The sequence below is a fragment of the Acipenser ruthenus genome, chromosome 1 (assembly GCF_902713425.1).
Source record: "Acipenser ruthenus chromosome 1, fAciRut3.2 maternal haplotype, whole genome shotgun sequence".
Classification (NCBI taxonomy): Eukaryota; Metazoa; Chordata; class Actinopteri; order Acipenseriformes; family Acipenseridae; genus Acipenser; species Acipenser ruthenus.
Window position 1 is genome coordinate 52663118 of NC_081189.1, and position 19699 is coordinate 52682816.

The window sequence follows — 19699 nt, forward strand, 5'->3', positions numbered from 1 at the left end:
TAAAGAAAAGGATATAGGATAAGAAAAAAGCATCGCAAAGCGGGAGAGTGCCCTCTATGTCATCCCCTGAATTACGCCTAAAGGCTAACATCAAAAGTAACATGTTTTCTCTGTATGTGTCACTCTGTGCAGCACTGAATCCAGGTTGAGCTGCTGCAGCCTGCTGCTTTGCAGTTTTCAGATCGAAATGTTTCTGATGAAGCGCTGTGGCTAGCTTCAAGATGAAATCTCTCCTACTGATATTTTCCCCAGTGCATTCCTTGTACAAAATGAAGGAATGGATGGCTGCCAGGTCCAGTAGAGATAACAACATGCTTGTATATAAAAATTCAAAATAAAAACATGTATTGCAAAAGGCAGTCAAAATTACTGCTTTAGCGGTTCTACGTGGGTGGGATTATAACTTACTTATTTTCGTGACCCTGCCTTTCAAACACCTTCAGGGTATTTACTACAGTACATGTATTTAGGAAAAGTCAGACGGACAACTGCATAACTTTCAGACACGCAGAGTAATTTAAATTTGAAAACCTCAAACTGTCAAAATTACTGTTACTTAATTAAACCCTTAACAGAAAAATGCTTAACATAAAAAGAACAGTCCTGTCAGTAGCAGTTTACAGTGCCTCTGGGTTTTTGATCACATCAGATCAATTCCAGATTTTTGTAAATAAATAATTTCTAATTTTAATGTTTACAAGCAAATTGGCTTCATCACTGCCATTGTCATATCCACTTTGACATCCGACACATTATTTCCCTTGTTAAGTGCTTATTTCCGGGCTCTGCATACCAGTCTGACAGAGGTCTATGTACTGCGTAAAAACAAATGCGATATTATATCTGGATGGATTTATCTTTTAAATTGTTGACAATTTGACTGTAATACCATCTGCAGCGAATTCACATCTTGACCTTTAACTCACAGTATTTCTGGGGAAAATCAGTAGTATTTCCTGGCCAACTCACGTGATAACTCCGGTAACTTTTCATCAACTCGAGTTCTGGGAGAATTCAGGCCGATTCGAGTCGATTTGAGTTGGCTGTCCCTGGAAACGAGGTAATGGATGTCCTTTTCCTTTGTTTATGGCCTTTAAGCCAACTAATGCTACATGAAGACCCCACTTTTTACTCTAATTTGGTAGACTTTATTTTATAGGAATATAAAATCGTAAGAATATAAAGAAGGAATACTTCAGCACATGCTATTGATAATATTTTTAGCTAGCTTTATATGCTCTGTGCTTTAATTCAGAAGTTACACTGACCATCACCAATGGAAATACTAAAATAAGGGGAAAAAGGGTTTAAGATTAAGTGATTTTTTTTGCTGGTGTGTCAGAAGAGTACTGGGAACAGAGCAGAGATATTAGTCACTCATTCTTCACAGAATGCTCTTGATAGGCAAGGGAAGCAGTTGAAACTGCACCACTCCACTGCCTTATATAATAATACATACAGCTGGCTGAGCAGCACTGTACAAACAGGTCAGGGATATCAAACAGTATGAGAGAGTCAAATAGGTAGAGCTGTCTGACCCTAACAGACAGAGTTTTATATTGTGGTGTTCAATTTATTCATTTTTATTTATTTATTTTTACATATTTTTATACTGTGTGATTTACCATATCTGTACTTAACTACAAGGCTTATTAACCATTTTTTGTCTTAAGTTTGTTTGGAAATTTATGTTACTCCCTTCACTCTTCCAGCCTATCTTGTAATCTAGAATCTTTCATTAAGAATTTTCAATTTGTATCCATGATGGGGATCTATATCCGTGGCTACAGGGATGTACTATAATACAGGAAACCATGCACTTCAGAGTTGTACTTCCAGTATATCTAGAGAAACGCTTATCCAATTGTGATAAAACTTTATAACAACATTGGTTACCTGTCCACCCACCTGTATGTCAGATTTACATTTCAAGTTGTACGTACAGTAGGTCATGGTGATCTACTTTTTCAAGATACTGATAGTTCTGATTTTGCATTTGTAGCAATTGTGGGAGATGAGTGTTAAAATGTGTTTATATTTGAGGCTTTGTATTTCATGCTGGAAGACTGGATGCTTAAATTCCCTCCTCCTCACAAAACACATTTTATATTGGTTTCCAAATACTAACTTTAGTAATACCTAATTTTGCTCTTTACAACCCATGTGCCCTTTACACAGACTCCGACAATTTTGGCATGGTATAAGATTTATTGATCCAGTCCTGTTTCTCCTTATTGGATTCATTTTTTATGTAATGGGAAGATACCTGTGGGATTGTCCCCTGTAAGATTGTCCCTTGCCCGCTGCTGGGTACTTCCTGTGACCAGAGCTACCCAGCTCTTTTTTTCCTCCATTAAAGCCACAGACCAGCCCTGTAATTTACTAAGAATATTGTTAGAGCCTGACAGGACATGCCTGGGGAGTTTCTGAGCCAGAATTTGTAGTTTTTCATGCTTTTGCTTTGTTCCCGTTTTAATTTGATTTTCATTTTGCCCCTCCCTCCTTCTTTTAAAGGTTTATTTTATCAGATTTCAACTGAACAGAAAGCCCAGAATGACTTTGGATTTTCATGTAAGTTGTGTTGTTTTTGTTTTCTCTTTTTTACATTATTGTACTTTTCATTTTACTTTTATGTTCATGTTGCTTTTAATACAATACTAATGCCATTTCGGAGCAAAATAATCTTTATTTTTCCATGCTTCAACAGAGCAATTCAAAAGCTTCACTTTAGCTTTCTCATCTTGTCAACTAACATAGGGTGAGCACAGTTCTGCCTACTGTGCTTAACATCCTGTTGCAAGAAGTAATGCCATATACCACATGGAGACACAGCTAGATTAGAGAGCCGAGTCTGGATACTGGAGCTTCCATTCCATAGCCTGTTCATTATCAATAGATCAATCCACTGTGCTTTTTTCCTACAGTTTTGCCATTTTTTATATTATGGACACAAATCTAATACTGAGTACACTGAATAAGTTACAAGCCAAAACTATGCTCTACTTGAGGATTTTGGAGCTATGGAACACAACTAAAAGTACTTTTATATATACAGTGTGCAGTAAATTGGACTGTTACATACAATAGCACCATCAGTATACCAATGGCACAGAGGCCAAAATATATATGAAAAATCCATTCCACGTTTCTGCATTCAAAATAACTACCATGCTCCTTATGCTAAGATTGATGGGCATTAATGATTGATTTAAGAATTATGGTACAACAGGATGTTGTGATGTTCCATAGGTGGAGTGCCTCTAACCCTGCACCGTTATTTTTTTTTCAGCATATCACAACACCCTGGAGTACCATAATACGATTATAAAACGACATTTATCAACATTACTTAGTAACATACTAATTAGGTACTTACACTCTTGATAATAATGTATATCGGTGTGTCATTCCGCTGTTTTAAAAAAGAATCTTCAGGTGTCTTTAAAAAAGGTACTATATTTATATATTACTATATAAAAGGTTATTATTTTGCAAAAAGTAATAACTAGTAATCCCATGGGCAGTCTGCTGCAAAACACTGCACCTAGCTATACTTTGATTTATATTAAGATGTAAAACGCACTAATTACTTTTACTATAGACTCGACTGTTTGTTTGGAACCACCACGGATTTGATGTCACATTAAAGAAGTGTATTTCTAGTGTGAACGGAAATTTGAATTTTGATGGTTCGTTGCCACTGCCAGTAAGGATATGGCACCATGTATTTCTTTCTTCATGGCTAGCTTGCCAAAAGCTTCTAATGGATGCCTTATTTTTGTGACCCGTTATGACATTATTTACTGTGTTTCAAGCCCAGGTTTGGCAAGAATACGATCATATTGAATAGTTTGTATATACGCTGCTTGCTCAGCTTCAACATCATTGAACCAATGTAATTTATATCCAGTGAGTAGGATGTTAATAAAAAGCAGGTGGGTTTTCAGGCATTTTCGATATGTATTTTTGTAGTGGAAATACAGGTCAGAGTGGATTATTAAAGTCTTCAAACATCATTCCATGATTTCTTGTTTGTTTGTTTGTTCCAGAGTGGGAGTTAGGATTTTTTTTTTGTTGTTGAATGTTGGTGTTGCATACCTTTTTTACAGTTGTAAAATATGCTTTATTATAATGGGGTTCATGAAGTCCCCATTTTCTTCTTTTTGTTTTTGTTTATCTGTTATTGGATTCATATTTCATTATTAGTATTTTGGATTTCAATGGATGGAAACTGTGATTGACCAATTAAAACCACCCTTGCCTGCCCTTAAATCCACAGTGAATGAATGAGGGAACTTCATAGGATGATATAAATGCAGATATCTGAAACACAGCCTTTGGAATACTGCCTGGCTCCCTGGATGCTGGAGACAAGCTTTTCAAGAGTGGGATGGGCAAGCATAACATCTTAGCTCTAAATTAAGTAGAAGAGGGCAACACATTGAATCTGTAGAAAGCAACCTACTGAGGTTATGAGTCAAAGATTGACTCATTAGTGTGTGCACTCACTATTGAGTATAAAAGCTTTACATTTGCTGAGGGGTATTCTGAGCCTTTACGATCCATTCCAGCACTTCACGTTTAACCTTTGAACAATATGTTTTTATTGGTACTGTCTTTTAGATCATATCTAAAACAAAATCATTGCTTGAACTTTGTGGATAATAGGAACATTCGGGAATTAGTTTCTGGAATTCTCTTAGGATGCTCAAACAAATATCCCATATACAGGTGCACTCCACTTATAACGGATCCTGTTAGAACGCAGTTCCGTTTACAACGTATTGAGAAGGCATGTCCCTGCAAAACAACATGGGTTTTAATGGGGAATTACTCTGGTTAAAACTGACTCGTTTATAACGTATATAACGTATATACACGAATATGCCTGTTCCATTACAGTACCATTTAATACGTACAGTTTTTCTGTTCCACGGGTAGATATTTTCCACAAATAAGGTACATCCGGGACAGTAAATGACAGTCACGACGGCATTTGTGATGTCAGGCAGGAAAAACAGTTGCTGTTTACTTTTATTCTTCTATGTTTTTGTTGGCACAGCTGTTGTACAGATTAAACGTAAAACGTATACAATTGTAATTACATTTAGCGAAAATATAAATTTGTAAATGGTACTACCGGTGCTTATTACATTGTACGAGCCACAGAGGCGTGTTTATAAATAATAAACTCCCGTTATTTGGCAGTTAAGCTTTCTTGTATTGCTTATATGTATGGTTTCGCAGTTACATACAGCATTTCGAATTGTGTTTACTATGTACTTCGTTTTATAAAGTACTGGTTTCCATTGTCCCTTGGAGCCCATCATAAAGTGTACAAAAAGTTAGGCGGAAATTAGAAACATACGGAGCACAATTTGCAACCCAAATATTATCATTGATAGCTGTAGTGCCTATCGATGAATGTTCTACTTTTTGCTAGTCGAGGATGGTTTTGTTTTTATTTTCTTTGTTGATCTGTGTTTAATTATTATATTTTACGTAACTTAACGTTTTTAAAAGCAATTACGCTATACAACGGTTAATGCTATGTTTGTGTTCCTTTGAATGACGTGAAGGAAAAGGCCATTTTCATATGAACACCTTTTTAATATTTCAATGTCCTGTACAAAACAAGTCTCAGTACTGCTCAGCTTTCTCACCTTGCCTTACACTTGAACATTCCATAAAAATAATTGAGAGACACTTGCGATTTAAGTTTTTCATTAAGCGAGAGTTGCCGTCTTCATTCTTCAGTGGTGGAAGCATACAAAGTATATATATTTTTTTAATTGTTTGTTCCAGGGACGAAGCACCTTGTATATGTGTTGGAATTGATTGAGGCAGCTTTTGTATCGCTGGTATTTCTATTTTCTACAATTTTTATATATATATATATATATATATATATATATATATATATATATATATATATATATATATAAAGAGAGAGAGAGAGAGAGAGAGAGAAAGAAAGAGAAAGAGAGGAACAGTAGTTCCTCGCGCCAAGTTATATCAGCGAAGCTAGAGAACTACCAGAGACTGTCTATACAGCAAGAATAGTTTACATGTTTTCAAGGTATTGGCACAGCAAAAGTAAATCAGCCAATGTAGAAAAAAGGCAATACCTGTCATACAGTAAAATAAATAAGTCGCCAAAATAAGGTAAAAAATGTCCTCCTTTTTCTCCCGTTTATTTGCAGATTTTTGCAGACTCGGGGCACTTATCCACGCATATGTATATTAAAGAACATCGGAGTTTAATGACAATTAACTTGATTTGTCAACATGGAAATATACTAGGGAACACACTTATTGGTTGATGAGAGTAACGCTATTTGTGGTCCCCAGTGGACAAAAAGGGACGTTTTTGAGAATTAGCAATGCTAATTATATATGCTATATATTTGGTAAAAGTAAAACATAAATACATAAATGCATTCATAAATATTGAAATAAATTAATACATAAATCAATACATAGACATTTATTTATTTCTTTATCTTGATATTTATTTCTTTTTCACTATCATTTAATACTGTGTGGGCAGCAGTGTGGAGTAGTGGTTAGGGCTCTGGACTCTTGACCGGAGGGTCGTGGGTTCAATCCCACGTGGGGGACACTGCTGCTGTACCTTTGAGCAAGGTATTTTACCTAGATTGCTCCAGTAAAAACCCAACTGTATAAATGGGTAATTTTATGTAAATGTAATTGTATGTAAAAATAATGTGATATCTTGTAACAATTGTAAGTCTCCCTGGATAAGGGCGTCTGCTAAGAAATAAATAATAATGAAACGAAAATAAATACTGAACAGTTATTGTTCAATTGTATATTAGTACAAATCTTGTACAAAAGATTTTTGTACATAAAGGTCGTCATGCTTTCATATATTTTTACTTTCAAATTAAAAAATATATTGTAACAACACGGACAATTGCTTTGTTGCAGGACTTTTCAGTTTGTCTCGGCTGTCTTTTACATGTTAAACAACAGTTAATGCTATGTTTGTGTTCCTGTAAGGGGAACGGTATATGCTGTTACATGGGAAGGGGGAGTGAGTGAATGAGTGGGGAGAATGTGTGTTGCTGTTTTCGGGGGTTGCAGAGCATGGATGTGACTTGTTGATGAGCCGGACAGCGGCGGGAAACGACGGGAGGTTATATAAGGGGGTGCATGAGCCTGGGGACTAGAGACAGTCCAGCGCTGAACTTGAATGAGAAACTGTGGGTGCGACTGAGCGAGCATGTGAGCTGTGACCAGAGAGAATATGCAGTGAAAGTACCAAGACTAAAATGTAGGGTTATTATTTTGGTTTTTGTGAATTCTGGCCCCTGACAGGTATTCTCTGTAGTTTCAAATAAAACAAACATTTTGAGAATTCAACACCATCTCCCTGAGTACTACTTCCTAAACATGAAAACGTTACAATATCAGTGCTCGAGTCCCCCCTCATTTCAACAACAGTTAAAAATGAGCAACGAATAATACAGTAGAAGCCCGTTCATCCGAACAGCTGGGGAAAATAGCAATGGTTCATACTAATGAGTGTTCAGATGTTTTAAAAAACAGCAATACACGTACATACATTGCACTCTAAAGGGTTATTTAAAAATGAATATTTTTTGATAGCCCTAAACCTGAGTTTTACACTGTATAAAACATCACTCTGTAAAGCACATCTGACAGCAGTACTGAAGAGTAATGTACAAGTACATTACATGTAAAACTGATTCAAACAAGTGAAGCACTGTGTTTTTTATTTGTATGCCCATACATATCAGTTCATTGCTTTCACTTTTTTTTAACGTTAAAAAAAGGAAAAACTATAAATTGAATACAGTACTCAAAACAAGTTTCAATACTATTCTCAAAACAGCAGACTGTATTCCGTAAGTGCTGTTGGTCCTACAGTTTTACGCTTCCATTTGTGTGGATATTTCCCCAAAAACAACAACGAACAGTTTGTGACGTTTGAAATTAAATAAGCGATAATGCAGTGCCATGTCTTTCTTTAAAAAAAAAAAAAAAAGGTATTGTTCAAAATTATATAACATGGCTAGACAAAGATCTGCATGCAGCTACCAACAATTACTAGGCATGAAACCCCGGACCCGGCACAAGCAGACAACTAAACTTGAAGCGTATGTGGAAGCGACTGTAAGTGTAAATCACGGTCAGCACATTATAGAAACAAAAATCATATCCCTCTTCCCACAGTATATAATGAGTAAAAGTTAAAGAAATTGATATTTTATGGGGGTTTTTTTTTTTACATTTGCTTTTGTAATTTCTAAATATTGTGTATATAAATCCGTGGTCACGGACCCAAAATAAATGTTACTTTTCTTAACTTTAATATATGATAAGACTAGTGTTTCAAACATATATTAACTAAAAATAAAAGGCCTTCATGAATCTATATAACAAACATGCACATACCGCACAGCGCTAAAGTGTACATACTGTAACAGATACACCCCTGCTGGTTTTATGTATTGTTGATAAATACAGTATTGTACACTTATGTAGAAATATGGAAATTTAACTTACCTGTCACAGTTGTTTTTAGGTGTCTTGTTAATGACAGAAAAGTAGGATAGAATCCCATTACGCTTTTTATTAGACATTACTATCAGTGGTGTAGTTGTAAATGAAAGTTTGGTGGAGTTGAACAGATAGATTGAACAAATAAACAAATAAACATGAACAGATTGATTGTTATTTGCTACCCACTTTTACTGTCTTTTCCAATGAGCATGCAGAGAGGTTGACATGAGTCCACACTCAGACAGCACGAGTTTGCTGTCTCAACGTCCAGAACGAGGCGATGGCGATATTCTTTGATATATCTTCACATGTGTATGGTCAAATTCATAACAGTTTGTTGGAAAAAAATTATATTTATTTTCAAAAAGGTTCCAGGCACAATAAAAGCGGATCAAACTTGCATCAAAAACACAAGCCAAGTTAGTAGAAACAATTAGGTCAACCTTGACCCCCACCGCTTTTACAGTTGTGCCTATTTGCTGCTTTGGTGCTGGGCAAGGTTGCCCCAATGGTTTCTTGAAACTTGGCTTGTGTTTTTGAATTCTCCACTGCAAATGGCTGGGCACTTTTGATAACTTGCCATTTTGTTTCACATATATATTTATATATATTTGTTTATTTTTTGTAAATTGTAATATTCCTCCATCTTTTGTAAGCCTTAACTTTATAACTTGATGTACTGTAGGCTGTACTGTGATATTAATGTTACCATGGTATTTTATTTTTGTACCGGAGCCCATCCTTAGTCTGTAGTGTTGTAGCGTTTCCCACTGGGAAAGGCTTGTGTGCAAAACAAACGAAAGGGATACTGCAGACAAATATCTGGAAGCTGGTCAGTTTATTTTTTTGCTGACATAAATCCAGGTGACATTTTAAATGTGTGTTTCCTCATCAAACTATTTTAAAATGCGACCAAACCTCACTTTGAAGCCAACATGTTGATTAAATAATTGCAATTTTGAAAACCATGAGCTGCAGTTCTACTCAGACCTAATTTGCCACTTACAACTGACCACTGCGACAATGAGGGTATCAGGAAAATAATAAATGCTAGTTTAATGTCTCAATATATTATTTCTACATTGTGTCTAATTGTACAATACATTGGTATGAGTGAAGCAATAACACTGTATTTATGTTATTTGTCACAGTTGAAAAAAATAAAATGATTAATACTGGTACAACAAGTATGTAATAATGGTATGTCCCATTCCTTGGCTGCACAAATGCAGTTAGTTTTTTTGGTTTTAAACTTTCCCTAAAAAACGAATGGACATCAAAAGCAGCTGAAAGAGTTGATAAAAAACTGAACAACATAACCGACTTGCATCCCTATTCTATAACCACAGTGTATCACTATTTGTGCTTTAATTACTTAATTACCAGATATGTTCTTGCCATAGGCACAACAAATTTTGACCCAAATCAGTCATATATATATATTACATTAGTATACATCTACACTATTGTCATAGACCTCTACCCAATTTTGACCAAAATTCTTAATTACCAGATGGTTACCTGGTTAATGACTAATGCATTTAAAGTGGTACTGGGTTTTCGTAATTGGTTAAACGTAATCTCTTTTTCCCATTAGCTGCTCCGAGTACTGATGATGTGGCTCTATATGTTGGGATCGGCATCGCTGTGATCGTGTGCCTGGTTATTTCTGTGATTGTGGCTCTGTTTGTGTACCGCAAAAACCACCATGACTTTGAATCAGACATCATTGACTCTTCAGCTTTGAATGGTGGCTTCCAATCCGTCAACATCAAGACTGCCAGACAAGGTAAACTAAAATACAGCTTGCTTTAAAAATAACTTGGTCAATGAGGTAAGCAGGGTCATTGTTTATTAGTAATTCAAACATTAATGTCACCCTTTTTTCTTTTGATTGATTCATTCTACGAATCACCTTCCTAAAAGTGGCTATGTGGTTTTGAAGAGGAGGGGAGTGTGTGGCAGATATAGTGTTGATTAATGAATCCACAGTTAGCTACTAATCCATAGAAAACTATTGACAGTCAGAACAATTCAACAGAAAAGTGAATACCATTTAATTATGCAACAATAATTTCAACAATTAGTTAATTATAGTATTACACATTTTAAATGTAACACATTTTACATTTGAAAAGGGCAAAAACGGCATTCGAAACAGTGAATTATTTTACAGATTTAACACTTTGTTGTGTATCCCCTATGTAAAGCAAATGAAAATAGAATTGTTGAATTGGAGATACTGTGGTACATGAAGAGAATAGCTTTGGGAGTTTCATAATAAGTTATTGTTGACTTGAACTCCCTAGAATCAATGACAGTGGGCACCAATATGGCCCAAATCACTTTTATGACACAGAATATCCCTTTTGTGACAAATAACTACCAAGCTCCACTGAGCCAGAAGCAACTAACTGAAGCGTGTACTTACACAATTATGCTGTATTGTAAATATTGAGAATTGGAAACAGTGGTACATTCTTGTTTAATGAGTACGAAGTGCTAGCACAGAAAGAAAAGCGAATTAAGAGACAAATATGTTCTAAGCAACCCCATGTGACACCGGAATGCAGTTACATTAGGATTAGAATGTCAGATGGAAACACAGGGTTAATACTCTTTATCAATATAGAATGTTTTTCCTTTAAGTTATTATTATTATTATTAGTTTATTTAGCAGATGCCTTTATCCAAGGCGACTTACAGAGACTAGGGTGTGTGAACGATGCATCTGCTGCAGAGTCACTTACAATTACGTCTCATCCTAAAGACGGAGCACAAGGAGGTTAAGTGACTTGCTCAGGGTCACACAATGAGTCAGTGGCTGAGGTGGGATTTGAACCCGGAGACCTCCTGGTTACAAGCTCTTGTCTTTAACCACTGGACCACACAGCCTCCTTTAAGTGTCCTTTAAACAAGAAATGTAGATTTTCTTTTTTCCTTAACCCCATTTTGCCTCCAGGAACATAAACATTATATATATTATTTTTTTTTTTTTTTTTCCCCTGAATACAGCACAAAAGTTACATAAATAATACCTGGGCTTCATACTTTTAAGACTGCATAGAATTAATTTCACACAACATTGTATAATTATTATTTCTGTGCCCATACATACTGCTTAAATTAATTTCCATCTGTATGAAAAGGCTTGAGGGCTACCAGACAACTGTAGCTATAACTTAAATAAATTGAACAGAAGCAATATTGAATATTTCAAGGAAACAAATGACCTAGAATTGAAAAGCAAAAAGTGATGCAATTTGTACCATACATGCTGTGCAAATCTAATTGGAAACCCAATGGCTAAATAACTGGAATGATTGATGGATCTGGTACCTGCAGGGCCACCCGTTTTCACTGCATTTAGCTGCTTCCTTATCCTGATTTCCATTACATGAGAGTAGGTGTTAAAACTTCATGCTGATATTGGACTCAGCTCTCGCTAAGATAAGCACCAACTAAGACATAGCTTCTTTTACTGTAAACTAATGTGATCCATCCGCGTTTCCTTCCATCTGATGGTATAGATATCCTTCTGGCTGGTGTTGATGGCTGAAGTGTAATGCTGGCTCCAGGGATAAGCCTATTTTGCCTCCCTGGTGCATCAGCACACACAGCGGCTGCAATGCTGGCTCAAGGGATCAACCACAGTGCGACCTCCCTAGCGCATCAGCATGACAACCGTCTGGACTGAGCTGAGTAGGGTACTTCTCTGGGGTCTTCAAGTGGGCACCTTCAATCCTTGGTGTTTCGTCGACTAGCCCACGACACCTTACGAGGGCTCGACAGTGACTCTGGTGTCCCAGTATCACCCCCCTCCGTCCCCCACTCATCTAAGCCCAGCTTGCTTACCTTCCTTTCCATTGACGTTGCTTTCTTTCTAGCTTGAGGTCCCCAACCAGAATCTTTTCGTCTCATCCAGAGTCAGTAGCTGCTCCTCCCTGCTGCTCCAGAAGTTCCAGTACAACATAACTATTTATAAAAGGAGATTGAATATAACATTATTGCTGGGGGTGCTACTCAAAGGCATGCAATTGCTTCAACAGTAGCATACAATGTGCCGACCCTTTACCGGCCAATTAATGACAAACTAGAGTTGTTGTTTTCAGTCCCTAGAGCGAGGTGGATATTGACAGCATACACCATTGCCTGATATTAACAGCATACACCCTTTTTTGTTTTCTTCCATACAATAAATATAGGAATAATATATATATTTTTTCTTTTTGACTAGGCAGTTTTGCTAAAGATAAAATGGTTTTCATGCAGAGCACTTTATGGTATTTGTTCATTTCTGTTGCAGATCTACTGACTGTCCCTCCAGATCTCACATCAGCAGCCGCCATGTACAGAGGCCCTGTCTATGCTCTGCATGATGTCTCTGACAAGATACCAATGACCAACTCCCCCCTCCTAGACCCCCTGCCCAACCTGAAGATCAAGGTGTACAACTCCTCAGGGATGGTCACTCCACAGGATGACTTGTCTGACTTTGCCTCCAAGCTGTCTCCACAGGTCACCCAGGCATTGGTAGATAATGAGACCATGAACCTGAGGAACCAGAGCTTTGCCCAGCAGAGGGACCCATCCTGCACCGCATTCGGTTCCTTCAACTCTCTGGGTGGCCACCTGATAGTCCCCAATTCAGGTCAGTGCTGCTACTTCCACAAAAAGCCAAAATGTATTCTTTCAGTAGAATTAATTTTAATAGAACCAGTGGAAAGCTCAGCAGGGTCATGATTTGTATGTTGGGGTTTAGTTTCAGCAGCATCCTTTATCATCTAAATTAGGACACTGTCATAAATGAAAACAAGACACATAAATCAACATTACAGCACTCTATTAATGTGTTAAATGTGGCTAACTTTATCATATTAAATGGAGTGATTCAATAACAAAAAAGATAGAAAGAGTAAAAAGGTGCTTGCTGAGCCAGAGTAGGGCTTCAGATAAATTTACTGTGGACAAGGACAGAGTTACCAGTTTTAAGGTGGTATGGCTATGGCTCCCATTCCCTCCGTAATACCATTTTATTTGCTCACTGAGGTGGAACACATACATCTCGGACTCTTCACCAACACCGCTTTAGATGTGGCAGAACTGCATTCATAGCAAACAAGAAAGGCCAGAAAGAAAGAGAGGATCCTTTCAAAAAGAAAATATTTGAAAGAACATAAGTGAATGTCAACATGATAATGTCTTACATCATTTATCTACAGAACCCCCTTTCTCAAAATTGTGATTAAACTTGCTAAAGAGACTTCAATGAGTTTACAATAATCTAGGGCTATCTGTCTGTATGTCTGACGGTAATGTACACATATATAACTTATACAATTATGATTAAACTTGCAATGGACATTCTAGCACGTCTTATTAAGAAAGTATGAATCTGGGGCATGGAGGCACCCTATCCCACTGTTCATATGTAACACTAAGTTTTTACATACATCTTGAGAGGCACGGTAGTTCCTCGCGCCAAGTTATCAGCGAGAACTGCCAGAGACTCTCTATACAGCAAGGCTAGTTTATGTGTTTTCAGGGTATTGGTGCAGCAAAAGTAATCAGCCAAAAGCACCATTTCACTTTTAATTTGTAGTTCCCAACACTCTTAGGTGAAATGGAGAAAAAAAAGGCAATACCTGTTATACAGTAAGAGAAATATGTCATCAAAGTACGGTAAAAAAAAGTGGGGAGAATGTGTGTTGCTATTTTCGGGGTTTGCAGAGCATGGATGTGACTGGTTGATGAGCCGGACAGCGGCGGGAAACGACGGGAGGTTATATAAGGGGGTGCATGAGCCTGGGGACTGGAGACAGTCCAGCACTGAACTTGAATGAGAAACTGTGGGTGTGACTGAGTGAGCGTGTGAGCTGTGACCGGAGAGAACATGCAGTGAAAATGCAAAGACTAAAACGTTGGGTTATTATTTTGGTGCCATGAATTCTGGCCCCTGACAGGAATTTTCTGTAGTTTCAAATAAAACAAACATTTTGAGAAATCAACATTGTCTCCCTGAGTACTACTTCCTCAAAATGGGAACATTACAATATACTAAATGAAAGGATCAAGCTTATTATGATAGTTTGCAAAATCAGATGAAAGCTTTCAATACAATCGGGATAATACATAATCAGTATTTACAAAATCTTCTCGTTACTTGTTAAAAATTGTAACTTTACTGCTATACTGCTTGCAAATTTTGTAAAATGGAAGGATAAACTTTGTGGTGTGAAAGCTATAGCGTTTGCATTGTAAGCTGTCTTGGATGCATGTCTTGGGTTCGATTCCCACACAGGGTTTATATTGCAAACTTAATAAAAAAAATTAAATGTATTTTATTTATGCGTAACACATTTTTAATGTGAAAAAAAATGTAGTTGATATGAATGACACTTTCATTGAACATACATACTTCTGCACACATAACTTTAACGTGCATATATACCATCACTCTGATGGTAAGGGCCAAAGTTAGTCAGATTTATATTGGGCAGGGCTGGCCCAAATCAGGCCTGGTTGTTAATCAAAGTACTCAGACAGCTGACCCTAATTATCCTTTAATTGGGTTGCGTTAACTAGGGGGGGGGGGGGCAATAACTTTTTCACACCTGAAGATTGCATGTTTGATTACCTTGCACACCAAACAAATGGAAGAAGCATCCAACTTTGGTGTCATTTTTTCTCTCAGACTCCCTCTATATAGTGCTACAGTCCACAAAAAAATCTGACCAAATACAATGTGAAAAATGTGTGAACACGCAGAAAATCATACGGGGGCAAATACTTTTTCACGGCACTGTGTCTATATATATATATATATATATATATATATATATATATATAGGCAGGATTTGAACCCTAACTAGTCATATTTTCTCTCCAACTACATAACCACTACACTACAGACTCGCATCTTAACCTTACAGCACCAAACAAATAGGCACAACTGTAAAAGCAGTGGGGGTCAAGGTTGTTTCTACTAACTTGGCTTGTGTTTTTTATGCAAGTTCGATCCGCTTTTATTGTGCCTGAAAAACACAAGCCAAGTTAGTAGAAACAATTGGGCCATCGCTTTTACAGTTGTGCCTGTTTGCTTGGTGCTGGGCAAGGTTGCCCCAATGGAAACTTGGTTTGTGTTTTTGATATCTCCACTTTAAATGGCTGGGCACTTGATAACTTGGCGTTTTTTCACATTTCTAATGTGTTTTTGTTTCAGATATGTAAATATGTATAAAATGTTGGTAAACCTTAGTCTGGACATACTAGTACTTCAGAGTATAAGTATGTGAAGGTAACTGACCATCTGTGTAGGATAAACCAAGATTTGTATACATGGATGCAGTGGGTGTAGGTCATGGTGATATACTGTTTTATGTTACTGATGGTTCTAATTTAAAATTTATGGTTGTAGCAGGAAGTGAATATCAACAATATGCTTGTTCTACCTTTTTGTTTTACAGAAATGTTCACATTCTCATTTAATTGTCACGTTATGACATATCACTGAGCCGTGCATAATGTCTTTAAGGACCCTGATTCCGAAAGGGTGGGAATTAATTTGGCTACAGATACATTTTAAAACTGTTATTGGTATTCTGTTATAAACGCATACTTAAACTTTTATTATTGTGAAGCGATTTACATATTCCTCCACATGCTGGACGTCGGTCTACACGTTGCAAACATTTGTTCCTTACAATTCCATTAATTTTGTTAGTACAGTAGGTATTGTATGCTTGCTATTTTTGATTGTATGCAGGTAAATTAGATGTGCATCTCAAAATGCAACCCTATAGGGATGATCAAATAAATGTCTCCATGTCTTCTATAAAAAAAGCATAGTATAACAAAATATAAAGGGATTTGAGTCTGCAAGTAAGAGTGTAAAAAATGTAAACACAAAAAGCCCAAAGAGACACAGAGGGTTTGATGTTGAAAACGCAGGTCAGGCGCCCAGGTTTTATTAATTTACAGGCAGTCAGGTGCAGTAGTATGTGGCTGCCACTAGGGTATCAGTAATGTTATCCCTAGTGCGGAAGGACAAACACAGGTGTACATAATACAAAATGCAAAACAAAAACAACTAGAAAATAAAAGCTGGCCAAGCTAGGGCAGAGCACTACTCCCATTAAAAGGGAGGTCCCACTTCAGGAACATTCTCCCTGCATAAACTAAATAAACTGTGGTAGGATTATAATAAATCCCTTTAATTAATCCACACCTATGGTCCTAAGGATCCCGGTTAAACCTGCAGTGTTCCTTAGCTCACCCTGGTTCCACATGCAGTCGTGAGGGCTCTCCTCCTTCACCTCCAGGCTTGCCCAGGCTTGCCCAGGCTTACCCAGGCACCCAGGCACCCAGGCACCCAGGCACCCAGGCACCCAGGCACCCAGGCACCCAACCAACCACCCAACCACCCAACCACCCAACCACCAAACAAAAGCAGAACCAAGGAACTGGCTTTTCAGCCTCTTTTTAAAGGCAGGTGACCAGTGTTAATTGATCATCAATGATGCAACTGACACCTGGCCACCTGCTGCACATTGGGTTTCAATTAGGCAGGCAGGGAGGTCTAGCCTACCAGCTCTGCCATCCAGCACACACTTTGTTTTTGCAAAAATTTAACACATTTTATTTACAATCAAAACAAAACCATATTTTATTTAGAAACCCAATGCAAAACATACTATTTACAGGGGCAGGCCTCAACCCTTCCACAAACATATTATGGATTTGTGTAGAATATGTTATTTCATACATATGGATTGTATCTAAAATAAAAATCCAGTACATGTGTGCTGTCTTTCATACGGGACAAAATAATAAAACATTTTTTAAAAATGAGTAAAAATCCATTGCGTCCGATAGACCATCAAGAAATACCTGTAAAAAGTTACATTTTGCATTTTCCTCAAGTTTCCTGTCAATTGAATTGCTTTTTGTCGGTTTTGCTGCTACAATTTGACATCAAGGTGTTGAAAATAAATGTCATCTTTGAACACTGACATGAAAACATCTATGCACTTGATCCAGTTCGAGCACAAGCTGAGCCAACCACTGTGTCTAACTTTATTAAATATGCTAATAATTTATGCAGCCGAGGCTGTGGTAGCTGTTAAAGGGTACAGAAAATAGAAAATCATTAATCACAGAGATGAACATGCCTTAGGTTTCCTGTTTTGCCATTCTCCTCTGATGCCGTTGTTTTGTTTTCCAGGAGTGAGCTTGTTGGTCCCAGCAGGAGCTGTCCCCCAGGGAAGAGTCTATGAGATGTATGTGACAGTGCACAGGCAAGACAACATGAGGTAACTGCCCAGCTTTGTTGGTATATCAATTCAAGTTATACCCAGCATATTTATATTTTAATGGGATGGGTTTTTGTGATTTTTTAAAAACTCATCTCCACTACTTCAAAAAGTCACATTAATACATTAATGTTCCAGAGAAAGTTTATGAGAATTCTGAATTCTAGCAACTGCTACAGTAGTTTTTGTAGGTGAAGTAATATAAATTGTACTAAACTTGTGAATAGACTGAAAATAACTTGTACTGGGGTTTCTTGTGCTAGCACTACCATCAATTGAATCTGAATGATCTACAGTAGGGGGTTTCAACTTTTTTTGAAACTGTAACCTTTAGTGGAGTTTCACTCGACTGAATGGTACTACGGTTGCAATAAAAGGCAGAATAATGTGGTTAATACATTTATTTCGTTTTTCCCGTTTATTTAATCTATAATGTATGTCACAACAGTTTGCGACTGACAAACTTCTTGTTTAGGGCAGAATACCAAACAGTAGGCTTAATTCTTAAAATGTTTAATTACATGTCTTTGGATGCACATAATTAAAATATAGTATTTGCGAATATCTTTGGAAACACTCATATTCGTTTTCTAGTCAGCAAAGGTATTATCAATAATACAAAACAGTCTGCACTGTAAATGTGTCACGTTCCCATTTACTTCCCGTCTCAGAATAATTATGTGTGCCATTTAAAATGGTTTACAACATCAAAAACACTAACCTCAAGATAAAACTGTAATAACTAACAATGATAAACTTTTTTTTATTAAAGCAACATATAAATTATCAGAAGGGATTCGGTGTAATTTTCTGTTGCTTTGCTCTGTACTCTTGTGTTTTCTTTCTTCGTTTTTCTTTTACAAGTAAGAAATGTATCCATTTTACCAGCCGCTATTGCTGTTACTAAACTGATTAGTATTCAATTATACAAGTTGAAAACAGCAAAGTTAATGAGCAGCACAGAGCACTCTCCATAGGCAGAATCACCAGACCACTGCTTCACCCATCAATAATCAGAGTGGAAATTCACTCAGTCTGTGTACAGGAGGAAAGTACAACCATGATAGATTTTTTTTTTTTTCTTCATCTGCGGTTCACTTTGAGCTAAACAAAAATGTAATATGTATGCACAATGGTTTAGAGATAATATATAATACTGTTAACAACATCAATTCAAGATCATTATTTACTTTCATTTTTATTTGTGCATTTCTGAGTCGTCCTTCGTACCCCATATTACCCTTAGTAGTACCCCCAGGGGTACGCGTGGCCCCTGTTGAAAACCCCTGATCTACTGAAAATTTAGACAACCATCCCTGACAAGCTCAAATCCAGCACCAGAATTTCTATATATTGGCCGCTAAAAATAATTATTTCCTGAAAAGCAGCAGGAAGCTAGGAAGATAAAGTGACTTTTGATGTTGCTACTTGGACACTTGTGGTTTGCCTTATTTAAAGGAGGCTGTGTGGTCCAGTGGTTAAAGAAAAGCACTTATAACCAGGAGGTCCCCGGTTCAAATCCCAGCTCACTTACTGACTCATTGTGTGACCCTGAGCAAGTCACTTAACCTCCTTGTGCTCCATCTTTTGGGTGAGACGTTGTTGTAAGTGACTCTGACTGCAACTGATGCATAGTTCATGCACCCTAGTCTCTGTAAGTCACCTTGGATAAAGACGTCTACTAAATAAACAAAATATAACATTATAAAGGCAATGTAAAGATAGAAGAACCACATTGTTGAATGTGGGGCAAAAAGAAAATCTCAGAACTAACCACTTTTGAAATGAAGATTGCATATTTTACTAATGTTGAAATAGGTGGGACAGAGATATATTGA

At 37.0% G+C, this 19699-nt stretch overlaps 1 protein-coding gene across 3 annotated transcripts in view; it reads left to right on the forward strand.

Moving 5' to 3' along the window:
- LOC117421281 (netrin receptor UNC5C) overlaps positions 1–19699 on the forward strand; it is a 294417-nt gene that overhangs the window by 235844 nt on the left and 38874 nt on the right. For 2 of the 3 annotated variants that reach the window (XM_059026125.1, XM_034035478.3), the window contains 4 exons: positions 2515–2571; positions 10148–10339; positions 12857–13201; positions 17774–17861. In XM_059026125.1, coding sequence (XP_058882108.1) covers positions 2515–2571; positions 10148–10339; positions 12857–13201; positions 17774–17861 — 682 coding nt within the window. The remainder of the gene's footprint in view (positions 1–2514; positions 2572–10147; positions 10340–12856; positions 13202–17773; positions 17862–19699) is intronic. The other variant, XM_034035479.3, reaches the window with a different exon arrangement.